At 56.2% G+C, this 25,508-nt stretch overlaps 1 protein-coding gene across 2 annotated transcripts in view; it reads left to right on the top strand.

The window, feature by feature from the left end:
• The first annotated feature begins 1,042 nt into the window (after positions 1–1,042).
• Col27a1 (collagen type XXVII alpha 1 chain) overlaps positions 1,043–25,508 on the top strand; it is a 129,922-nt gene continuing 105,456 nt past the window's right edge. For both annotated transcript variants that reach the window (XM_045141753.1, XM_045141752.1), the window contains exons 1-5: positions 1,043–1,279; positions 8,428–8,498; positions 11,811–13,555; positions 19,140–19,193; positions 23,201–23,254. In XM_045141753.1, coding sequence (XP_044997688.1) covers positions 1,224–1,279; positions 8,428–8,498; positions 11,811–13,555; positions 19,140–19,193; positions 23,201–23,254 — 1,980 coding nt within the window. In that variant the 5' untranslated portion in view covers positions 1,043–1,223. The remainder of the gene's footprint in view (positions 1,280–8,427; positions 8,499–11,810; positions 13,556–19,139; positions 19,194–23,200; positions 23,255–25,508) is intronic.

Here is a 25,508-nt window from a genome sequence, read left to right as displayed (position 1 = left end):
GGTTTACATCTGGCAGGAATATATAGTTCTTTAAATGACCAGTGGTTGACCAGCATCTTTTATGTCTCTGGCTGGGTTGGGGACACAGAGTCAAGTGAGCTCTGAGTTGCACCCAGAGAAACAGAGGTGGGGAACAGCAGAGCAGCAGCCTGGGCAGAAGCAACAGGGATCCAGGTCTTGAAGGGACCCAGGCTGAGGAGGGGGTGGGAAACACCTCGGGGCTCTCAGGCAGAGATGCTCTCAGGAAACAAAGGCCAGAGTTTGCATCACCTGTGCAGATTTACAACAGATGGAAATGAGGCTAATCTGGGTTCTGGCCCACCGAACCACCTACCAACACCACCTCTCCCTTCCCCTAATGCAGTACCCCTCAGCCCCAGCATGAGGAAGGGAGTGAGGGTGAAAAGAATCAGGGGACACCAAGGCCCTTAGCAATGGAGATAAATATCTAAGGGGGTGCCAACCTTTCCCACTAAGGAGTCAAGATTCCTAACCGTTGAATGCAATATTTTAAAAGTCTCTAAATTAGAGCAAAAAAAAAAAAAAAACCACCGTGAACAAAATACCAAAAATGTAAATAAAGACAGGATGTGCCTGGCACAAAGTATGTAGCTCAAAAAACACACTGGCTGTGATCAGACGCTCTCTACCTTGGGGCCTGTGGATTTCTGAAAAGCCTAAGGTAACTCCGCGACTCTGACCTCCAGAGGAAGGCAAGACCACGCACAGTTTATACACAGTGTCGGGGTGCTCCTGGCTGCCCTCTGGCTGGACTTGGGGTGCGCGGGCTTCTGGCAGCCGCGGGTGCTCTGCCCCCTGCAGGCTGCGGCGCACAGCTCGGCGGCGCCCTCCCCCTCTCTGGCTTGGGACTTTTCCGAAAGTTTGCTGAAACCAGACACCTTGCTTGACGGTGCCCGCGTGCAGCCACGATTTAAAAGGCCGCCTTCAGCGCCCCCTCCCCGCCCCCAGCAGAGACTTCAAAAGGGCCGGCGGCCGCCGGGGCCTCTGCACCTATGAGCCACCCCCCGCGCCCGGAGCTCTCGCCGGAGCCCGAGGACGCCCAGTGGCCGAAGCCGGAGCGCAGGCGGACCGGGCTGGCGACGAAGGCCCGAGCGCCCATGTCCCTCCCGGCGCCTCTGCGCCCTGCGCGCCCGAGCTGCGTTTAGGGAAAGGGGACCGCACCCCGCCCCCGCGCCTGGGGCTGCGGGGACCCATGAACACAAATGACTTTAGGCGCCCACGGAAGGACCGACCGGCTAGCCTCGCATTTAGGGACCCAGTAAGTGTCTGGGAAGGGGGGGCGCGTCCTGGAGCGCCGGGCGCATGTGTGCATAAAAATACACGCGTGTGCAGAGGTGGGCACTCTCTCCCGGAGAGGTAGAGCGTGTGTGCATTCGTGCCCGTGGCGGGCACTCGCAGAGAGCTGCCTGCAGGGGAGGGTGTGCACGCACGAGTGTGTGCATTTGGGAGCGTGCAAGGGGAGGTGTGCACCTGGGCGTGTGCGTGGTATGAGTGTGAAAGGTATAGGCGTGCGAGTGTGAGCACTCGTGTGTGAACAGCTGCGTGTGTAACGTCTGAGTGCTCTGGGGATCCAGGCGTCCGAAAGTGTGTTTCTGGGGAACCAAGAAGAGTGCGTGGCGGTGCCTGTGTGGGGACGAGTGAGCGCGTTTGGAGTGTGGAAGGAAGCGGGAGTGTGTGTGCGCGCGCCAGTGCAGGAGTGTGGGTCCGTCTGAGGAGGGGCTGCGGAAGCGAGGGGGAATTTAGCCTGGGGGTCGAGTCTCTGGGGGTTTGTCGGTGTGTGAATTTGGGTGTTTGTCGCATGTCGGGGTGGGATGTGGATGCGGGGAGCGTCCAGTCGGCTCCAGAGGCGAGGGTGGATGAAGGTCCACGACATTGATCACGCCCCCTCGCAACCTTCTCCTGGGGAGCGCTGCACCTGGGGTGCAGCCTGTCTTTTAAGGGTTGTATGTTAAGACAGTACGGGTCGTGGGGATCTGGACACTAAGTGGTGGCTTCAGTTGTGTCCCTGCAACTCTGGAATCCTGTCAAGAGTATGAGACCCCTCTGTCCTCCACACCTCCTCCTCGGTGTTAGAGCATCCGCAGTCTCGCAAGCCTGAAGTTCGTGATCTCGGAGTTGCTATAGATCCCAGTGGAGTCGGGCCACCCCTTCTCTGGGCGTCTGTTTTCCGATGGTGACCAGGAGGGGTGGGCGGACTTGGCAAAGGGCTGTCTGAGACTGTGTGCCCATTGTGGCCGGCAGGGGGCAGAGGTGGGCAGCAGAGGGCGGCCCGGAGCGGGGAGGAGAGAAGGTGGAGGGCTGCGGCGGGCCGAGACTTTAAATCGCCTTCATTTCCCCCAAATCCTTCCTTTTCCTCTCCTCCCCCAGGCTGGCGGGGAGGCAGCTTCCACCGCCCTCCGCGCGCGCTCGCCCAGCCTTGCCCTGCCTCCGGGGACCGCCAGCAGTCTGCCTCCAAAAGTTTGATCATTTCTCTCTCTTTTTTTCCCCCTTGCTTCTTCCTTTTCGGTGGAAGCCCAAGAAGAGTGAGGCAGGGGCGAGCGTGGCTCCGGGACTCCTGGGACCATGGGCCTGGCGCGGGCGCCTGCGGCACCCGGGCTGTGCAGTCTGCCTGCTCGGGCGCCCCTGGGCGCGGGGCTGCGTTGGGGGCGCGCGGGCCGCGCGCTCTGAGCCGGCCTGGCGCGGTGCGGCGGGGGGCTGGCGGCCCCATGGGGCGCGCCCACACTTGCCCCCCGGGCTCGGGAGCATGAAGTAGGGGCCTGCCATGGGCGCGGGATCGGCGAGGGGGGCCCGAGGCATAGCGGTGGCGACGGCGGCGGCGGCACGCGGGGGGTGAGTACGAGCCCCGGGACGTCCCCTCCCCAGCCTCCTGCGCCTCGGTTCTGGCGAGGGCTGGGGTTCCCTGCCACGCCAGACGCTCGCAGCGGAACGTCAGCTTCCTGCGCCCCCACGAGGCGGGACAGCAGGGGTTAACAGGGGCTGCGTCTCCCCCCCCCCCCCCCGCCCCCGACGCCCGGGCCGGGCCTGGGTTGGCGAGCGCTGGCGGTTCGGGTACACCAGAATGGGCTGCTCGGTGCCGTTGGGGCGAGGACCAGCTGGGGAAGGTCAGTGCAGAGCCAGCCTGGGCATCAGGATAGGGGACGGGTGGTGGCGCCTAGAACGGCCGGTAGGGGAAGAGGAGGTCTCGGTGTGCTCAGGGGTCTCTGTGTATGTGGGTCGCGTGCTTCCAGGTTTCTGGTTCCATCTGTTCTTGTGAAGCAAGTTTCTAGGTCTCCAGGTCTGGGCTTCTGCTCTGGGCTCAGTGTCTGTGAATCTGCACGTTCCTGCGTTTCTGTAACCGTGTGTGTGTGTGTGTGTGTGTGTGTGTGTGTGTGTGTGTCTGTGTCTGCGTGCCTCAGACTTTTTTAGCTTCTCCCGGGAAGCTTTCAGTTCCTGTCCCTCTCCCGGGTGACCGAGGGGTGAGAGCCAGCTTGTCCGAGCGGAAAGGCCCTGGGAGATCACCAAGTCCAACCTCCTTGTGCAGATGGGGTGGGTGGGTGGGGGGACTGCGGCCAGAGAGGGGCTGGGAATCTCCAGGGCGGGGCCCGCGCATAGCTGGCACCCAGAGGCTGGGATTCCCAGCTTGTGCATAAATTGTATGAGAGTGAGGGTGTGCTGGAGCGAGTTACTGCATGTGGGTGTGAGAGAGAGGGCAGGATGGGAGCAACGCGGAGGGCTGCGGATGGCAGCCTAACAGAGCTTGCTGTCTTTCCATTCTGAGGCGACCTCAGTATTCCCTGGAGAGGCTAACGAGGGCTGTAGCTCCTCCCATTTCACCAAACCCTGCCCCTCTGAGCTGGAGCCAGGGGGATGAGGCCCCCCTCTTTTCCATGTCTTGGAAAAAGCTGGCTGTTTGAGATTCCCCCCCACCCCAACCACCACCACACACACAGGGTACCAGTGAGCACACTGCTGACTCATTTTCTCCAGGAGACCCTGTGCCAGGGCAGATGCCAGAGGCTGGGCAGGGCAGTGGCGCCTGGGAGTACCCCATTGTGGGGCCCAAGCTTTGAGCAGGCTGGCAGTCCTCTCGCTGCGAGGCCCAGCTTCTACCTCTTTGTGCTTCTCTTGCCTTTCTGGTCACACATTGCCTCTGGTCGCTGTCCTCTGGCAGCAGCAGGCTTTCCAGCTTTGTCTCCAGAGCCCCCTCCACAGTTGGGGAGCAGGTCCGGCCCCTGCTTGCTCTTTTTTGCCTTCCTGCACTCTGAACAGTCTCACTCTTGCTTGTCCACGTATCCTGCTATCCCTCTGTAGCCTGTTCGCAGCCTCACCCATTGTGTGTACATTCTGGTGCACACTCCCCGGGTAATCCTGGAGCACAGGTGTGCCAGCTCGCTGGTGGTCGGGATGGCAGGATCCTCGGTGACAGCCTGCAGGAGCTTGGCAGCCAGGTGGCTTGAATTTGAACCCTCGACCTTGGCCAGGCCTTCCACTTCCTCGCTTCAAATGTCCTCATCCATAAAATGGGTATCAATGTTCCCAGCTGCTGGGTCTTGCAGAGGGTTAATGGAGCGTGCTCAGAAAAGGCTTATAACACTGTCTGGCTTGTAGTAAGTGCTCAATAAACCACAGCTGTTATTTGCATCGCCGCTCGCATAGTCTTGAATGGGAGTGTGAGTCAGTGGGAAAGTTCTGGGCTGCGTCCTGTCCAGACAGATGATGATGATGATGATGATGTGTGTGTGTGTTTGCGAGAGAAAGCATGTTCCCATGGAGGAAATGGAAGGTGTGGAGAAGAGACGTTGGGTGTGGCCCTCAGGGGCACACAAGGTCTGGAGGGACGAAAGGGGCAGGTGGTTCAAAAACAGACCCACCTTAGCCACTCAGGTTCCCAGCCAGCCCTAGCTGCAGCTCTCCCAGTGGGAGAAGAGCCCAGTGCAGCGTCCACAGGGCTGCCTGCCTCATGGGTGACTGTGCTCACTGGTCTCGGATCTCTGAGCTTTCTGGCAATATCATAGCTGGCACAGACCTCTGAGTCCAGCAGGTTTGCAGGTAACAAGACGGAAAGAAAGTCGTCTAAACAAGTGGTAGGTTCTGGCTGCCTCGTTGAGCAGGAGCAGCCGTGTGTGGTGAGCTGGCAGTGAGCCTCTTGCAAGGGACCAGAACTCCTGACTCCACCCTGCAGGGCTGTGTGGCCAGGTTGTGTGTCTGAGGTTCTGTCCCTTGTGGCTCCCATTTGGACTACCAGCTGCCCTCCCGGGAGTGGTTCCATTCCCCAGGGGTCTTGCTGACACCGTGAGCCCTAGGTGGCTCAGCCAACGTCCAGGAGGCAGTGCTGAAAACGGAAGCTGGAGAGAAGGCTCAGAGCCAGTGCAGGCACCCGGCATTATTAACAGTAGCTTAAACAGCATTTGAACAAGAGGCAAGTGGGGCCTCCTCCCTAGCCGAGCCAACTTTTGAGGCCAGAGCTTACTGGAATAGAAGGCTCGTGGCTCTGCTCTGCATCGCTGTTCTTGTTGAGAAAGGCTGGGGCTCTAGTCCCCAGCAAGTCCAGTCCTGGGAGACAAGACAAATGCAACTCTATTAAGTGAGAGTCAAGCCACTGTGGCGCTGCCGGGCTTTCATTGCCAGTCTCACTTCGCAAAGGCCCTTGGGACTAGACTCTGGTCTCTAGGGATCTTTGGGGACCTTCTTGCACTCAACTGTGCTCTGTGTTGGGGAAGCACCCAGTGTGTACAGAATTGGGAGCCTAGAAGGTCACCTGCATTGGAGAGTCTTTGAAGCTTCAATTTGCAGGGTAAAAGCCATGGCCTTAGGCAGCTGGATGGCACAGAAGACATGACACACACGTCTTTGAGCACGTGTCTTCTAGTCCCCCCCCCACACACACGCACTAACCCAGGGTGACACAAAGCAGTTGCCTGGCCACATCCACAGGCAGAGATATTGACCCAGAACGCATGTTGTGCTTCCTCTTCCCACTTGACTTCTCCCTGTTGGTGGGACACATCTGCGACAGGTGGGCTTAACGTAGCCGCACAGAACTCAAAGAGTGGGGACAGGGCCTGGGAAAGGGCCTCAGTACCCTGCCTGCAGGGCTTCTCGAGCTTAGGTGTGCGAATGTGCGGTATGCTGTGGGAGCCATTGAGGCAAGGTGCAGAGGATGGCTCTGCCCCCGGTTTCTTGACCACTGTATTCCTGGATGCTGCCCTGAAGGGTGAAGCCTTTTTGTGTAAGGTGACCTTGCGGGGAAGCGCTTGCCTGCCCGGGCTCTCAGTCCTCTCTGTTGACTAAATGAAACTAAGCTGCCAGCCACTCCCTCCCCAGACCATCAAGGTTGCCAAAGAGGTGGCTTCAGCAGTCTAGCTATGATGAGAAGGCTTGCCCTGCCCTGACCGGGAACGGCAGGGTGGCTAGGTGCTCTGGTGAGGCAGACACTTGGCCCTGAGAAGAAGGCATACTCCCTGCAATAGCAGCAGAGGACCCTGGAAGAAGCCAGAGCCAGGCAGGGAGGCTTTGGGAGGACACTTGCAAGTCCCCAGTACTACAGGCATGTGTGCCTCACATACTGTCTGCTTGGTGCTGAGGACACATGAGTAAACAGGACAGGTGGCTTTGCCCTTTAGGGACTCAGTCTAGAAAAAGAAATAGACAATCACCCCCTATGTGCTGCTCTGGAGGTAGGGCCACAGCCAAGAAGACATACTGCAGTATACCTGTGGTTATCCTCTGCCTAGTAGGTGGTGGTGGACACTGTGGACACAAAGACCTCACTGGAGAAGATGTCAAGAGACCACCACCACCATCCTAGGGACTGTCACAGCCAGTTGGCCCTAGTGTGCAAGTAACTGAAGACCCAATTCAGCTGATTTCAATAAGGGGTTGTCACTTCCCCTTTCAAGGGTCCACAAGGAAAAGCAGTGCTAAGGGTGGCTAATTCAGTATCTCTGCGGTGTCGTCCAACACCCACTCTTTCCCCATTTTGCCATCCCCGTATGTTCATGGGACTTGTACCGCCTGTGAACAAAATAGCTGTAGCAGCTCCAGGCAGTGTGTCCTCATTTAACAACGTAGAGAGGCTAGTGGAAAACCTCTGAATTCTTCCCAAAGGTTTCCTCAGGATGCCTAACAGGCATCACTCGCACCTCATTGGTCATATTTGAGTCATACATACAGACTTGACCCAGTCACTGGTATGACAAGTGACATTCCTTGGTTGGTTTAGCATCCTGAGGATCAGCTAAAGTCCATGTCTATAGACGAGTGAGCAACAGAGAGTTTCACAGTGCCCAAGCCACGAAGTCATGGTTGCTATTGGTCATCACTGCTATTAAGTATGAAGGTAGAGGGAGTCCGCTGGACATGAGCTTGCTTTCCTAGGTGCCTGGATTGCCTGGACAAAATTCGGGGCTTCAGCAAGCCTGAAGCTCTGGGGTTCCTGGCAGCACCCCAGCCCGGTTTTGGACTTGGGAAAGGGACCAGATGAGTCCATCCCAGCCCATGCCCTTACTGCTTGTCTGGCCACCTCTAGCCACATGCCAGCCTCCCTCCTGCCTGCCTAGGGATCAGATGCCCCAAGTGGCTTCAGATGTCACCAATGACTGCTCCCACCGGAAAGTAGAACCAGATAGATGCCTCTTCCCGTGTTGGCAGGAGCACTGAAGTAGGGCCTTAACTCTTCCTGTTCCCATCATGCTGGACTAGCAGGAACCAGAGGGAGGGTTTTGTGGCTGGGGCCAGATGAGCCCTTCACATGCCTGAGCCCATTTAATCCCCAAGCTTGGCCTCCAAGAGATGGAGTGTCAGCCCAGCATGCCGTGGACCAGACAAGTTCAAGGAGGCTGGGTGACTCATTGAGGTCACATAACTGGGAAGCCCCAGAGCCAGGTTTGCACATGGGGATGCCTGGCTCTCCATCAGTTCTGTTTGCCCCTCCCATTTCCCATGAGCACAGTGCCAGATGGTCTGCTGCCCGATCCTGGTGTGGGCTCTGTGAATGGGCCTTCTCTCTCCCTTGCCCTTTGAGGATGCTGGTCACCCAAGCCAGTCTATCTGTTTCCCCCTCTGCCCTTTAAGCCTTGCCCCTGCTGTCCATTGCCTGGGGCTTAGGAAAGAGCTTCATGTAGATGGGAAGACTGAGGCCAGGGGCGGGGCAGGAGCTGCCCACACCCGGGGCAGGGTTTCCTAAGCATACTCATCTGCGAAGCATGAGACTGTGTTGGCAGCGTGCAGGCAGGTGTGCCTGGAGCCTGGGAGTGTCCCAGGAACTGGTACTCTCTGGTGGGTTCTTGCAGCCTGTGCCTTGTCTCTGGCTTCCTCCATGCAAGACCAAGATCGGGATGGAGTGGAGTAGAAAGGCTGGCTGCCCGCCGGGGCTGGGTGTTCGGGTGGAAGCTGATGCTGTGTGCGTTTGTGTCTGCCTGTCTCTAGGGGGTTTCTCCTCGCCTGGATCTTGGTCTTGTTTGCCTGGCACCTGGCCTCCACCCAAGGAGCTCCTGAAGGTAATTCTCTCTTCTGTTTGTTCAGGGGAAGACAAAGTAGGGCAGAAAGGGGCCCCAGGACTCAGGTAGCAGACATCTGCTCCTCTAGCTGAAATTCAGGTCTCAGTTTTCCCATCCGGAGAATGGAACAGACCACAGGCCTACTCCTTGGAAAGTGATCCACTCATAGGGGTTTATAAGAGGTGGGGAGTGCTGCGTGCAGGACCGCCCCCACATTGCTAAGGCTGTTCCAGGTGCTTTTCTGGTTCAATCCCATGGCTACCCTACGATGTGCTTTGAGGGCACACAAAAGCCATAATAGCCTTGACTAGGCCTGGGATACCCCCTCTTCTGTCTATAAGATCCTGTCTCTGAGGTGCTGTCTAGGGAGTTGGGCAGGGTTGGGCCGGTGAAATCCAGACCTTTTCCACATCTGTTTGTCAAGCATCACAGTGCCTCTGAAAATAGCTACCCTCCTTTCCTCCACACTTGCCGTGTTCTGGGGCACACAGTGGGCACTGCGGGAGTCCCCATGGCTTGACCTTGCCACTGGGCAGGGTTCGGACCCCTGGGAGGTGAGGGCCATGCCCGGGAGAAACTTCTGCCGCCCGGTAACATTTAGTGTGTGTGTCATATTTTCCGAGCTTGCCGAACAGCTGTTCAGAGTCCTTAGTCAAGCAATGGCGGGGGGGGGGGGGCGCCGGAGTTCTGTCGAGCCAGGTTTATGTAATAAAGGCATCTTTCTGGGGCCAGCTGGCGGTCCTGTCCACCCTGGCGCAGGACTGGGTACATTCCCTATCCCCTGCTTCTTCCTCCCAGTGGGGTTCCGCATGGGGCTCTGCTCCACCTCCCAGTGAATCTGGGCAGCTTCAGAGTCGTCTGGGGTGGTGGCTGAGAATAGGGACTGTGGGTCTGGGGCTCTGAGTTCTAAGTCCATCTGTGAGCTGCATGACCTTTGGGGAGTTATTATATGGAAGCCCAGTCTGGTGATACAGGTCTGTCATCCAGGACATGGGAGGAGGAGGCAGGGGAGGTCTACTGGGGCTACACAGCGGGGCCCTTCTCATGCAGCAACACAAATTCTTATATCCAACACATATATGCTATTTGGACAGTTGATTTACTACTTCATGGATGGCTTAGAGAACTGGGCGCACGGCACAGAAAGCATATTCGCTTCGGCTAGTTTTCACCACGACCCTGTTCCCTTGAACTGAAAGGTCTGGAAGCGCAGCCTTCCCTCTCCCTGTGGGACAAGTAGTGGCTAGAGGTTTCAGCTCTGGGAATCAGAGTTTGAGGTTCATTTGCAGAGCATCTTCAGAAACCCCTGGAAACTGGCCGAGGGTCAGTTTGGAAAGTCACCCCGAGAGGGTGACAAGGGACAGCTCCTCCTCCATGTCACCTGTCCTGGCCAGTTGCGGCTCTGCAGGAGTGGGCCAGTAAGCCTGCTCTGTGGGGAGGGGCGTGTGTACAGCAGGGCTGAGGGGTGACCTGAGGCTGTCACATGCAGCTTGGTGGAGGGCACAAGTGACATCCTTCCTGCTTAGTTTATGGTAAGAAGAGAGTCTCCGTGATGAAGCCATGTCAGATCTGCTGTGCTTTTCTTGGAGATGAGCAGAGATGGGAGAGAGGGTGGGAAAGAGGAGCTCAGCTGGCTGGAGGGCCCTTGCGCCCCAGGGGAAAATAGAGTCTTACCCCAAAGCTATGGAGACAGCACCCAGGAGCTTAGAGTCCTCAGAACAGTGAGCTTGCCCATACTGTCTGAGGCTGACCCAGCTTCTCCACTTACTGCCAGGGTCAGTAAGTTTCCCAGGGGTCCCAAGGGTCAGGAAGAGACTCAGGCCCGGTTTGGGTGAGGGTGCTAAAGAGGACTATTCTGCCTCCTAGCAACCTGAGGATGGGTGGAGGTGCTCCCCGTCATTCCATTTCACAATGGAGGCAGCTGAGGTTCAGGCTCCAGGCTCACAGGTGGGCTGGCCAGCTCTCAGTCTTTCCTTTTGACACTGGAGCCTGCTGGAAAGCCATCGGCCATGTTGCCAGCACATAGGTTCTCAGCGTTCCCCAGTGGCCCATCCATCCACTCATTCATCTGTCCATCCACCCACCCATTCACCCATCCATTCCTATCTCCCTCCCTCTACTTACCCATTCATACATCCCTCTCCCTGTCTCTCCACCCACCCATGCATGCATTCATCCATCTCTCAGTCTCTTGGCTTATCTATATGTCCCATCCGTCCATCTAATCACTTATCCATGCAGTTATTCATCCCTTTGTCTGTACATCCCACCCACACACCCAACTTACAGTTGTCGACTGAGGACATGCTTGGTGTTGAGTGCTGGGTTCCAGCTACAGGGTGATGGGGATAGAGCATTCCACACCCAGGGTCAGGGCCCTGAAGCTCTGACCCACACACAAGTAGTAGAGGCAGCCTTTGGCTCCCTGCAGAGGTGTGGCTTGGGAGCCAGCACCTGCTAACCTGGGCAGCTCAGCCATCTAAAGGCGCTAGGTGACCAGGGAAAGGAGGGTCAGGAAGCCTTTCTGGTGAACACTGAAAACCTCCTCTTGCTCTGGCAATTCTGCCAACATAATTCCCAGAATGATGGGACCTGGCTAGACCAAGGTCAGGTGTACGTGTGCTTAGTGGGAGGACATAGGTTTCATGGGTGTCTGGGCTACCTCCCTTGTGTTCTCCAAAGCCACTGTGGAGGAGAAGGACAGTTAGTGAAGCGCCTCTTCCCTCCCGACTGATAACAGACACCAGCTCCTCCTCCTGTCTCAGCCAGAGACCCGGGTGGCGGGAGGGAAGGGAACCCACTATGCTCCTGTGGAAGTAGTGAGACCAGCCAGGTGCCCTAGACTTCCTGACCAAGCTTCTGTGACATGTCACTTAGGGGTCTGCTTCCTGAAGGGGGAGGCATGTCATCACTGGGCAGCTTTGGCTCTGAACACCAGTGTTCCACAGAGGCTGTTATTTATAGTCACAGCAGCTGTCATCGAAAAGTGCTTATTTTGTGGCAGATGCTTCCCCCTGCCCCACAATGGCATTCACTCGTTTAATTCTCTTGCCATCCTTCTGAGGAGGGTCCCAGCTGATAGGCAGGAAAATCAAGGCACTAGACTCACAGGGTTAGGATGTGGCAGAGCTGGGATGTGGACCCAGAAAGGTTGCAAGATCATGCAGCCTGCTCCCAGGGTTGCAGCATGCACTGAGTGACTGCAGTGTGACACCTCAGCCACCAGCTTTGGACAGGCTCCATGCAGAGACCAGGCGGCTGCCGGTGACCAGGGCTGGAGCAGGCTCTGACCATCTCTCTCCTCCTTCCCAGATGTGGACGTCCTCCAACGAATGGGGCTCAGCTGGACAAGGACAGGGGGCGGCCGGATCCCAGCGCCCCCAGGCATCATCCCATTCCCATCGGGCTTCATCTTCACGCAGCGGGCCCGGCTGCAGGCGCCCACGGCCGCCGTCCTTCCTGCCACCCTGGGCCCGGAGCTGGCTCTCGTGCTCAGCCTGTGCTCCCATCGCGTGAACCATGCTTTCCTCTTTGCTGTCCGCAGCCGGAAGCACAGGCTGCAGCTGGGTCTGCAGTTCCTCCCCGGCAAGATGCTCCTCCACCTGGGGCCCCGGCACTCTGTGGCCTTTGACATGGACGTGCATGATGGACGCTGGCATCACCTGGCCCTGGAATTACGTGGCCGCACGGTCACCCTGGTGACAGCCTGTGGGCAGCGCCGGGTGGCCCTCCCGCTGCCTTTCCGCAGGGAGCCCTCATTTGATCCCCAGGGTTCCTTCTTCTTGGGGAAGATGAGCTCACATGCCATTCAGTTTGAAGGTGCCCTCTGCCAGTTCAGTATCCACCCTGTGGCGCAGGTCACTCACAATTACTGTGCCCGCTTGAGGGAGCAGTGCAGACAGGGGGACACGTACAGGCCCCAGCTGGGAGCCCTCTTTCCCCTGGACTCTGGCCGAACCTTTGCTTTCCAGCCAGACCTGACCCTGCTTGGCTTGGGAAACCTGACCATGGCCACAGCAGCTCTGAGGGCCCAGCCAGGACGCACAGGGTCCATGTTGACTGTCTCTCCTTCCATCCCCACCAAGCTCTTGAACACAAGCGTCCCTAAAGTCCCCAAGCATAGCAAAGCTGGGGCTTCATTATCTTCTGCCAAGCAGTCAGCCAGGAAAACACCTCCCCTTTTACCCTCAAACTCTCCAGCTGGCACCCCCAGAGCTCCTCATCCTGCTGCCTCGTCACTGCAGCTCACAGCCACCGGTTCCCCCAAACATCTTCCCACCAAGACTCCAGCCCCATCCCCTTCAGTTGTCCCTGTAAGAAGCCCCCATCCAACCCAGAAGACAGCGACCCCTGCAGTCACAAAGCCAGCCCCGCCCACTCAGAAGCCCCCTACCTCCCGCCCAGCTCCTTCCAAAGCCTCCCATCCCACAGTAAGACCACCAATCCCAAGGACTCTTGTGACGCCCCGACCTCCACCACCCAGTGTCCGGCCCCTGCTTACCGCTGCCATCTCCTCTAAAAAGCCCCCTCCCCTCGTAGCGCAGTCTGAGCCTAAGATGACTAGCCCAGCCAGCAAGCCAGTCTCTTATCGGGCCAGCTCTCTCAAAGCTCCCCGGCCCACTGTTCTGTCCCCACCTCCTGCTTCCAGTACTGGCCCTACCAGAGCCACTCGTCCGCTACCTGGTGTCGTGCCTCCAGCCTCGGGCATGGGAACTCCCAGGACAGCACCTGCGGCCCGCACCCCTGGCTCAGCCCTAACTGGAAGCAAGAAATCCACTGGCCTGGAAGAGTCCAAGAAAGCTGGATTCAAAAGCAGTCCCCGGACGCCTGTGCCCCTCAGTCCTGGGAAGATAGACAGAGATGCCCCACCCAGTGACCTGGTGACTAGGCCCAGTCCACTGACCACCTCTGCCCTGATTCTGGCCCCGGCCCACATCCTGTCCTCTAGCCCTCGGCCCAGCAGCAGTGCTTACCCCTTCCTCCACCTGCAAGGACCCACACCTTTCTCCTCACTGCTGGTGGGGCCTCCAGGGCCCAAGGGAGATTGTGGCTCACCGGTAAGTCGGAGTGAGATCTGCATGCTGCTTGGCGGGAGAGTGGGTAGCGAAAAGAGCTGTTTGGTCAAGAGGGAGCCCCCAGTAAGGGCAGGCAAAAGAACCACTCAGGGGAGAGAGCTGGCCCTGAGCCCAGACCCCGCTGCTCTCCTATCTCTGGGGTAGTGTGTCCTAAGGCAGACTTGTGAGACAGACTCAGGAGTGGTCGCTATCCCCAGATAGTAGCCCCTAGGCTGTGGCTCACCCAAATCCAAAGCTGTTTACTACTCACCCCACTGCAAGGGCCACGTGGCTCCAGGTACGCCATAGCTGCCAAGCCCAGGCCAGGTGATGGAGAGGGATCTGCCGGAGCAGCCTCCACAACGCCCTCCCGACTCCCACTCCGCACAGCCATGCTGGCCCCTGCGCCTGTCTGGAAGCTGTGGACAGAGGTTGTGCATGAGTAGCTTGGGATGTGTTTTGTTTGGCACACACAGCATTCTTTTTATAAAATCTAGTAGTTACTAACATTGAGAAAATGCAAGCGAATTCTTAGGAAAGTCTTAGCCGCTCGCTTTGCTTGGAAAGTGGGAGACGGGATGGCTCTGGGCTAGCTCCTTTACACGAGGCCTCCTGTCACCATGGTCCCCACTTCTCCCTCTTGAGTCTTTCTAGAAGGCTTTTCATCTATTCATGTTACCTGCCCAGCTGGCACCCATAGGCATTTGCTTATCAGCCCCTGGTAGAGGAGTTGAGGAGGATGAGGAGGTCTGGGAGCAAGGGAGGGACAAAGGAAGAACATTCCATGTGTAGGGGAAGGGCTGGGGTCAGTGCCTCAGATTGCCTGGAGCTGTGTCCAGGGCCAATGACCTTTCCCAACTAGAGGCCAGTTCCTCTAGGGTGGGGTGTAGTGTGTTGGCACTTCTAGAAGATTCGGGCCTTTGCTCTGACCTCGGAGATGACCTTCCTGCAGGGGTCTCCTCCTCCTTTCTAGAGTTGGGTCCCCCACTGGGCTCTGGATTTGATGATCGGGATCCCCAGGATGAGCAGATAGTGGCAGACACTGGGAATTCCCAGGCCTTACAAAAACACTTAATGAGTTTTAATAATCATTAGGAATAATATTTACACAGCCTGTCTCCAAGGGGACAGAGCTTCAGCTTTCATTGTCACCATATTGAAGATCTTATGGACATAGTACACATTGCTTTGTAATTGTGTCAGCGTTTGGCTCCAGTTCCCCGTTCTGAAATTGGCCACTACCGTGAGGGCAGAATAAGGATCCTCCGCACCAGCCTGACCATGGTTCAGGTACCCTGGGCCCTGACTGCTCAGCTTCCCTGACATGTGCTCTGGGCCTACAGGCCATGAGGTGAACAGGGGTGAAGTGTCCCCTTCCAACCACACAGGGTACCCCAACTGAGTGGAGGAGGCCGGCCCACTCTCTCAAGGTCATGCTGCGTTTGGAGAGAGGACAGAGCCTCATCCAGGCAAGCAGACCTAGGTCTGAAGTAGGCTTTGAGGAGGTAGAATCTGCCTTTGGGTTTATAGTATGCATGGACTCCATCCTTTTCCATGGGGCATGGGTTGCAGCTCACATTTTGCCAGTCTCCTCTTTGAGCTTCTCTGTCATCAGAAAAGGCCCTAAATTGACATTTGCACATCCTTGTACTTTTTACAAATGTCACTTGTGACACTGTGACCAGTGTGGAAAATGAAGGGATCATGAAAAAAAAAAAAAAAAAAGTCCCGACAAAGACCACGGTGGTCCAGACTCCCAGGCCAGGCTCCTTGAGGACACACGTCAACTCCCTTGCCAATGGGGTGGAGAGGCTGTGTGGACAGCAGAGGCATGCAGGCTTTGAATCTGAACCTACATGGGTGAGAACTATTACTTTACCTGGCCATCCTTTCATTCCTAGCCCAAATGATGATGGAAATCCCTTCGAGGTGGTCAGAGCTTGTCTGACCATCGGGGAAATTACTCAGCTCAGTGTCTACTCCTGTGAAATGTGGGTGTGGCAGGATCTACCTCTCCAAGGTTGCGTAGTTTTAGGAGGAGGTTTTGCAGAGCCTAGACATCGTGGGAAAGGAACCACAGCAAGTTGTTATCTTCCACACATAGGTGGCCTGCAGGTAGCAGGGGAGAGCAAGGGGTAATCAGTGCCTACCAGGAGCAAACGATCCTGCATCAGGGAGCTAGCGCCCACCCTCTCTCCTGCAGGCAGGTCCTTTTGAGGCTCTGCCTTGGCCAAACCCCAGCAGAAACTGAAGGCTGAGGGTGCAGGCACTGGAGGTCAGCTCCCAGGGTACAGAGTAGGGAGACGGGGGTCAAAGGAGATTAAGCAGGGTACACACATTAAATTCAGAAGGTGGCTTATTACAACCCCATCTTGCAGCAAGATACGCTGAGGCAGGGAGGCACCAGTTGGTATGGTCACTCACTCGAGGCCACAAAGCTAAAGAGATGGGATGAGGGGCATCACGTACCCTCGGGCTCTCTTTAGGAACAATCTGAGATCATCAGGCTAGGGCTAGGGACCCAGAGTGGGGGTCCACTGACCAGGAGGTGATTGTCTGGGTCACACAGCAGAAAGCAGCTCACCCCAGCTGGACCTGGCTCCCCCAGAGCCCAGGCCTGTGGAATGTCTCCTTGCTTGCTGACTGCCAGGGGAGAGGCCAGCAGGTCTTATGCTTTCTGTAAGGGCCTGGTGAGTGGGGGTGAGGGAGTGGGCCACAGCTGGGCACAAGGAAGGACTTGTTCTGTGCAGGGTCCCCTCAATGTGGTTATGGGAGGCCAGGACCCCGGGGCGGGGGGGAGGGGGAGGGCGCCCACAGGGCTGTGTGGTATTACCATGGCTCTGTGCGTGTGTTTGGCCCGGCTCAGAACTTCTGCACGACCCAGACAGGGACAGGCCTGCAGCCCCCGCCCCTTCCCCCAGCCCAGCACTCAGAGCCCTCCTTGTTTGAAGCGTGGAAAAATCCCACCCCAGCCCGTGAATCACTGGGCTCTCCCCACTCAGGCTGAGGCTGTGGGCTTGGAAAGAAATGGCAGCATTTTCCGCTGCTCCAGAGCAGGCAGGGGCTGGGCTAGAGCAGAGGCCCCTGGGCACTCGCCCTCACCCTCAGCAAACAAAGAAACTACCAAGTGGGCAAGGAGCAGGCCTGCAGCTGGGCTGGGGGCTGTTTCAAGGGCCCAGCCATGACCGACTGACATCACCAGGCCTGACTGTAGGTCCTCCCTGGCATTGGACTCTGCTGGACAGATGTGCTGGATGAGGTCACACTGTGGCTGACACCCCTATTTCCGTGGCAGAGGAAATGGCAGGATTAATGTGTAGGCCTCAATAGAGTCCATATGGGAGTCTAGATTTGACCTCCTGTGAGAAGGGAATGGCCTCATGGTTCTCCCACCTGATAACCTCGTTTCATAGATCAGCTTTACTTAGAGACATGCCTGTCCAACCTCTGGGTAGAACAAGCCCAGAGGCCCTGGGTTTGAGTCTAGCCTCAGCTGCTCACTAGCTGAGTGGCCGTGGTCATGTCACTGCCTGTCTCAGGCTTCGCTCATTTCACACCTTTTGACAGGACACAGTGCACCTCCAGCCATGCTTAACCTCAGCTACAAGCATTTCCCTAATTTGAGGTCAACTGGGAGAACTGGGTCAAGGAGGAAAGGACACCATTTCCTCTGTCCACAGTAGCAAAGGGAGGTGGCTTAAGCTGTTGAGTGGAGATGTTCTCAGGGCTCGCCTAACACAAATAGCAGCTCGCACTATCCGAGCGTCAACTGTGTGCCAGGCACCAGGATTAGCACATTTTATAGATTATCTGGGGCTACATTCTATTTTTATCCTCCTCGGGATAGTCATAGAAACGCAGGCTTGCAGACTGGAAGCACACCGGCCTGTGGGAGCCGACCCTGTCACACACGTACTCGGACGCTGCCACCAAAGCCTGACCCCAAACCCACCATGGGCCAGACAGGACAGAGGACCCTAGATCCACCAGTCAGACCCCCTGCGATATTGCTGTTGCTTCCAGCTTAGTAGGAGATATCTAGAGACTTGTCTGAGGCTATACAGCTGCTCTTCCCTTTACCCTTGCCCAGTCCAGTGACCCTGGGCTGGGGTTGTATCTGTCTGTCTGGATCTGGGCTCTGATTATTTCCCACTGCTGAGCAAGCCCACAGTGCTCTCGGCAGGGGCGGGAGGGAGAGAGGTCTGATTACTGCTCACGGGTGAGCAAGCCCGAGGGGCTCACAGGCCAGAGCGCCAAGCTGAGCTGAGCCCGGCTGCCCAGCATGAGGCTGGGATTCCTTGCCAGCCAGAGCGAACTGAGTTTTCAACACGGACTCCGCGTCTGGGCAGAAGACCTGGAATCTCGTGGATGGCTGGTCGAAACAAACGAATTCCCAAGCCTTGGGATCCTCGAAAGCCTGGCTTCCTTTGAGGGCTCTGGGTTTAGTCCTACATCCGTGCACTGGCTAGTCCTCTTTTACCCTTTGAGGTGGACAGGACCGTAGCTACTCCTCCAGTTCTAAAGAGTCACCAGTAGAACCAGCACGTGAACAAAGGCCAGCTGTCGCTGAGTAAGTCAGCCCGGCTGCTGCCCTTTCCTGGGAAGGGAACAGAGATGAGGTAGAGAGATGGTCCCGAAATGCCACAGTACAAGCCAGGCCTCTCTCAGGGAAATAGGGAGCCATTAAATATCCTTGAATGGTGGTGGTGGGGCGGGGGTGTCTGTGGGGCAAGTGGATGAGGCTGTGCGCAGGAGGGCTGCAGAAGAGGAGCTGAGAAAGGAGCAGAGGCAAGGAGACCCATGGGAAGCTGTTGCAGGTCTTGGGGAGCGGGGAGCCATGGTGAAGACTGGGCCCTATGGGAACAGGTGGAGCATTTGGACATAGCACTGTGCTATATAGCACAGCAGGCATGCAAAGTCTGCCCATCCTAGATGTCATCCTACCAGGAAGAATTACTACTCCCTTCTACAAGTCCAGGCTGCAGCAGAAGGTCCTTGCCCAGCTGCTGGGTGGCAGTGTGAGGATTTGAACTCAGGCCCAGGTGACCCAGACCTTCACCTTGGGCCCTTTACACTACCCAGCTTTTCTCATGGAGTAAAAGATGCTTGGTGTGACCTTGGCCAAGCGCCTTCTCTGCTCTGACTTTGCAGAGAACTTGGCTGAACGCCGAGGTTTCCTGCTGTTTTATGTTATCAGACATTTGGCTCGGCCCTGGAGGTAGAGATGATTCATCTTCCGCTAGCTCCTTTGAGGAAGTCATGATCTGCCGAGCTTCCAAACAGATAATTCCCAAAATAATTAAAAAAAAAATAGAGAGCGAACTTGGAGAAGTGTCAGGGAAGGCTTCCTGGAGGAGATGCCATCCTCACAAGTTGGCTGAGTGATGAAAGACTGGGAAAGAGCAACTTGTATTTCCAGAAGGTCTGGAAACTCTGAGTTCAACTTCCCCAGGGCAGAGGCCTCAGAGGAGCGCTCTCCTCAGCCATGGAGTTTCACACCCAGCCTCTTGACAGTTGTTGAATGACTGAGCCCAGTCTCCACTGCCCCTTGACACTGCCTCACACTGTCTTCTTGCTTTCTCTTCAGGGGCCCCCTGGGCTGCCAGGGCTCCCTGGACCTCCTGGTGCACGAGGGCCTCGGGTAAGTTCGTGTGTGCTGTTATTTGGGGCTTTGGGTGACTCTTTAAACCAGACCTTTCCGGATCCTCTCCAGCATCCATTATCCATTTTATCTATTGGGGGTGGACATGGGTAGGACAGCAATGACCTCTTATGGGGTCTCTGTTGCACCTTGTGGATATTGCTCTTTGTAGACTGGGGTGAGGAAGGGACTTCTGAAGTGTAGCTCCCTGAGCCAGTGCGGTTTGTCCAGAAAAAGCCTGATGTGGGAGGATAAGGCTGTTGGGTATCTCGTTCTGTCTCTGCTCAGGCTGTGCTGGGCTGCAAATCTCACACAGTGCTGGCCTTCAAGGAAGGCTGACCTCAACTGGAGGGAGGCTGCACTGAGCTATGATGGCTGCTGGGAGCTAGCCCAAGCCTTTGAGTGCTGACAGCTCCTGCGCATGGTACCTGCCCACATGGTACCTGCCACTACCTGTGTGGTCCCTACCTCTGCTGTAACCTCTATGGGCCAGTGTGGGAAGCCTCCCTAGGTGCCAATGGTGAAGCCAGGACGAAAGCCCTGGCTCTTCTCAAATGCTGGGATCCTTGAAGTCCTCTGGGAAGGAAACCCATCCCTTCTTGACAGGATTGGGACCAGTGGTACCCAGGATGTGGCCTGGCCAACTCGGCCTTTCCCACACTGGGAGCCTGGTGAGCTCTGGCAGGAGAGATTGCCTGTGGCATATTTTTAGCTCTGAGCCCAGTGGTTGGTTCTGGTTATGCAATTACTCAGGCCTGATTTTCTCCAGACCTGGCCCTGTGCTCCTGGGCCCAGGGCTCTGGAACCTGCTATCTAACTTACTTTTCCTCCTGGCTTCTAAGCCTCATGGAATGCATGCCCAGGACACATGCTACTCTCCAAAAACTCTCACTGACTGCTGAACTCAGTTGGCTGACCCACATACATGGTATGATCTCACTCTATCTTCCAGGTCACCTGGGAAATAGGTACTAAGATTCCACCCATTTTAAGGATGAGAAAACTGAGGCTCAGAAACATGTGGTTCCTTTGGATAAAGTTGGCATAAACACCAGAACCAGGACTGAACTCAGGCAGTCTGTTGCCAGAGCTCACCCACCTCTTTTTGTGTATGTGTGTGTGTATATGCATGTGCGTGGAGGCCAGAGGTCTCCCTCAGTCACTCTCCCCCTTATCCTTTAACATAGTCTTTCCATGAATCTAGAGCTGACCCATTGGGCTAGACTAACTATTCAGTGAGCCCCAGGGATTCCCTGTCTCTGTCTCCCCAGTGCAGAGGTTACAAGCTTTTACATGGGTGCTGGGGATCCAAACTCAGGTCCTCATGCTTGCCCAGCAAGCACTTTCCTCACTGAGCCATCTCTCCATCTCTCATCACTTTCTTAAGTATCCACCCTGCTAAGTTTTCTGTCAACCCAGCCAAGCTCCCCACCTGGCCCCACTTGGAGATGGGATTTGTTTTCTTCTCTGCCTTCCACGATGTTTAGCAGAAGGGCTGGACAAATGTTTGGAAAATAATTCTACTCTCAAGGTTGAGAACGTTCCCACCAAGGAGCTGTGTGATCTTAGGCAAGTCCTCTCTGTCTGTCCGTCTGCCTGTCTCTTCCAGGCCCTCAGTGCCTCTGCCTATGAGATCAGAGTCCCCTATCCCCATGTGGGCTGTCAGCTCTGGCTGAGTGACTCCAACATGCTTCAGGTTCTCTGGCTGCCCCACCCCCACCACCCCATGTCTACATGAGAAATCCCATGGACCCGAAAATTCCACAGCTGGTAAAACTGGATTAAACAACCCCAGTGTCTCTGAACATGTAGGTGGTGGCTTTGGGCTTCGGGAGGGGAAGATTCCTACCTGAGGCCACCCAGAACCTGGTGGCCCACCCTGTCCCACCTCCTAGAAGGCCTGGGGACTCCCCGAGCCCCTCCAGCAGCAGCAGTCTGTCTGGCGCCCTGTCAACTCAGCGCCTCACTTCCCTGCGAGGCAGCTGCTGAGGCGGTGGGGGCGGGGAAGCAGGAACCCTCACCCCCTGCAAGCTGCAGATGGAGCAGCTAGGGGCTCGACTGAGGGGAGGCGGTGGCCCCTTGACCTTGTGCAACTCAGGTCTGGTTCTGGGGAGCTGGGTGCCAGAGACCTCTTCTGAGCTCCGAGCTCACATCCCCAGAGCCAGCGTGAACACAGGAGCTTTCCCAGTTCCCTAGAGACCTCTAGGTCTGCACCAGGCACATAGGGAGCTGGAGGCTTGGGTGCAGGCTGAGGGTCCGAACTAGGACCAGGTCCTGATCCATCCAGATTCTGGGTGCCAGGATACAGTGTTTAATGGACCCCTGGGACCACTCCAGGAGGGTCACACGTGGCACTATAACTTCCCCAGGCTGAGTGCTGTGGAACACTGTTCCTTCCTGTTGCTCTCAGAGAGGGGGAGGGTCCACTCCCTCCCAACGACGGGGAGGCGCTTTGGCTGCAATGTGATAGGCTGCAGCTGGGAAACTGTCTTCCCTCCTCTCCCAAACTGGCTCTGTGAACCCGCAGGGCCTGGACGAAGTTGTCAGGTCTGTGGGGCCTGGAATCAGTGTGAACTTCTCCTGATACCCCTCCTCACTCTGACTGTCCCCAACTACTGCTGCTAAGCAGCAAACGCTCTGGGGCATGACCCTCCTCCCCGGGTTCATGGTGCTCAGCTGGAAGTCTAGAGCAAGTGATGGGAAGGACCTAGCTGTTGGGGGGTGGGGGAGGGCTAGAGAACTCCTAGGAAACTCAGTGCCACAAATAAGGCAGATTTGAAGCCAGCATCCCAGGGACTGCTCTTGCTTGGCCGCCACTCTAGTGTAACCTTGACCAAGACCCTTGTGTTGCCTCAGCAAAGCCTTCAAGGCTGCATTTGGAGGATGCTCTTATCCACGGGGAAGACTGTACCTTTGTCCATGAGAGGCCTTGCCCACAGTGTAGTGAACCCCAGATCCAAGGACTCTGCGAAAGTTCAGTGGGAGTCCTAAGGGTGGAGCAGCCCTAGAAGGTTCTCTGGAGAAAGTATCCTTTGAGCCAGGCTTCAAAGGTTAGGTCTGGTTTCCAGCTGTGGGGTGGACAGACAGGGCACGGTGGGCACAGCAGGGCCCAAGGAGAGGAGGCATCCACAGGTTGGAGAGAAGTGACTAGCTAGGCGTGACGCAAGTCCGAGGCTGGTGCATTCTGGAGTACAGAGCCAAAGCTTGTCCTGTGCTCAGACAGACCTGAGGTCAAGAGCAGCTCTGGCCTTTAGTAGCCAGATGACTGCAGGCAGTTACCAACCTCTTCCTCATCTTCAGGATAGAAGTAATGCTGGCACCTCCTTGGCTGATGAATGGAGCAATGATATAACACATGGGGTGTGCTGATGCAGGTCTAGGCTCCTGGGGGACCCCTTTAGAGGAGCCTCACCCATGCTGCTAAGCTGGGACTCAGGGAGACGATACTCATGGTGGGCAGAAGGAGGGTGCTGGATTATGTTGTCAGAAGTGGGGTATTCCTATTTTCTTTTTTTAAAAAATTATTTATTGGGCTGGAGAGATGGCTTAGCAGTTAAGTGCTTGCCTGTGAAGCCTAAGGAACCCGTTCGAGGCTCGATTCCCCAGGACCCACGTTAGCCAGATGCACAAGGGAGCGCACGTGTCTGGAGTTCGTTTGCAGTGGCTGGAGGCCCTGGCGCGCCCATTCTCTCTGCCTCTTTTTCTCTCTAGCTGTCTTTCTCAAATGAATAAATAAAAATTGAATAAAATTTTTTAAAATTATTTATTTATTTATTTATTTACTTATGAGAGGCAGATAAAGAGAGAAAATACTGGTGTACCAGGCCCTCCAACCACTGAAACTGAACTCCAGGTCCATGTGCCACTTTGTGCATCTGGTTGTACGTGGGTTCTGGGGAATCGAAATCTGGTCCTTAGGCTTTGTGGGCAAGTGCCTGAACCACTGATCCATCTCTGCAGCCCAGTGTAACTATTTTCTCTCATCTCTACTTCCTCTTCCCTTCCAGGGTCCTCCGGGGCCATATGGGAACCCAGGTCTGCCTGGCCTTCCTGGAGCCAAAGTAAGTATGTACTAGGGGCCTGGAGGTGTGGCCATGGGGTGACACTGGGGAAAGGTCTTCATGGTGTCTGTGGGGGATTTCCTTCTAGGTCAGAGACTCCTTGAGCCCCTCTCTCTGCTTAGCTCTGCACTGGGAGGTGGGTTTAGCTTCCAGGTGGGAGAGATGGGAAGGTGGGCAGCTAGATCCTGAGGCCTGCCATCTTGCAGAGTGGGCAAAAAGGCAAACTGGTTCGCTGAGGAGAGAATTCAGTGGGTGAAATTCTTGCTTGCAGTCATGAAGACCTGGGTTAGGTCCCCAGTACCCACATTAACTATGTTGGGCATGATGACTTATACTTGAAATTCTGGCACTGGGAAGTTGAGACAGGAGGATGCTTGGGGCTCACTGGCTAGCCTGTCCAGACCAGAGGAAGAACTTGTCTTAACAATAGGTGTCTGGTGTTTCTGAGGATGACACCCTTTGGCCTACAGACACACAGGCACGCGCGCACGCACACACGCACACACACATGTGCTCTTGCATATGCATGTGTGCTTACATATATATGAACATGCATGCACACGCGCGCACACACATACACTCAAGCTAGTGCTCCATAGAGAAGGCCTTGGGATTTACCAGGCTGTGAGCCTCACTCTGTGGGCAAGTCAGTTTAGAGTTGTGTGAAGGTCGTGTTTTAGAAGTCTGCTGTATGCCTTGGGTAGGGTGTATTGGGGTAGGGATTAGACTAAGTGGGGAGCGAAGGGTGGCAGGTGGTGGGGCCTCAGGCGTGGGAGGAGATGGGGGAGAGGGTAGGGATGGGAGGGAGGCGGAAAACAGGGACTTCCTGGCATCGGCCTGAGCAACTGAGCCAGGAACGTGTGGCCGGATCATGGATGGAGATCGATGGGGTGCCGTGAGCTGAGCTGCACAGATGGAACCTGGGGAGAGCACAGCACAGGCTGCCGCCTCACTGAGGCCCTTCCCACCAAACTCACAGCTGGGCTGTGATGGCGATCTTCTGCACTGGGCAGAGGTCGAGTTGTCCAGCTAGCGTCTGGAATGAGTGGCTCTGAACCCTAAGAGAAGTTCCAGGGGCAGTATCAGCCGGTCATATGGAAAGGAGTTTCAGGAATAACAGGAGAGGTGGGGGTGGGGGAGAAGACACAACATGGAAGTTAGGGGAATCACTGAAGAAGCAGCGTGGCCATTCCCAAAGAGCAGAAGGGCTCCTGGCTCCCGGGCCTCCTAGCTCCGCTTATGCCAGCCATGGTAAACAGCACTCCTAGGCTTTGGCTATCGGGTCCAAGGTCATTCTTTGCTAATCCGACTACAAAGGTCAGTGGCTTAGGAAAGCTTTAACTGTCAGGCTGAATAAGCAGCAAGTGTCTTCTAAAGCCACGCTCTCTTGATTCACAGAGTGGCCTTGCTGGCCTTTAAGTGTCTCTGGGATTTGAGGACATATGCATATGAGTTGAGGGAGCTCTAGCCTCAGTCCCTAGAGGTCTGTGACTCTCTGGCCAGGCTAGGCAGAGTCCCTCCTTGGAAAGCAAACCGTGGGGCCCTAAAATGTCTATGCCAGCAGCTGCCAGGTGGCCCTTGTTCTAACAAGGCTATCACTGGGGAGAATCGCCACCAAGTATCACAGTCTCTTTGTGGACACTCCCTAGTCTCACTTGATCCCACAAAGATGAAAGAGATGATATAGAGACAGCACCCATTTACCAATGGGGAAACCAAGGCATGGGCAGATGAGCCACTCTCTCCAAGCACCGCCCTCAAAGGTCAGGCAGAGTGGGGAGCTCCTTGGAGAGTTCTTTGCAGCAGCCATGGAGATGCTGGAAGTCAGCCATTGTTTGGACAGAAAGATTTGCCCTGGGTGGCCTGCTCTGGTTCTGCACTTTTGTGGCAGGGCCTTTCTCTGGCCTAGGCTGGGCTGTGCTGGCCCTGGTTCCCCTCTAAGCACCATGGGCCTCAGCATCAGGCGTCCATAGATATGCCCTTGTGTCAGGAAGGCTCCCTGGCTGCTGCTCCTTCTGTCTGGGAAAGCAGCTCCGGTGTGGCACTGAGACCGATCCCTAGCAGGGAAATCCTCCTGCTCTATGGAGCTGGGACATGTGGACAGGACTGAAGCTTGGTTGGCCAAGCATTGAGGTCATTCTTTGCAGAGCTAAGGGCAAAGGCCCAGTGGCTTAATACAAACCACTCGTGACTGGTCCTGGGCCATGCAGAGTGAGTGAGTGACAGAGAGGGTGTGAGTTCCGGAGAATCAGGG

This window comes from Jaculus jaculus, chromosome 1 (assembly GCF_020740685.1).
Source record: "Jaculus jaculus isolate mJacJac1 chromosome 1, mJacJac1.mat.Y.cur, whole genome shotgun sequence".
Lineage (NCBI taxonomy): Eukaryota > Metazoa > Chordata > Mammalia > Rodentia > Dipodidae > Jaculus > Jaculus jaculus.
Note: the sequence above shows the minus strand (reverse complement) of the source record. Positions and strands in the feature narration are given on the sequence as shown.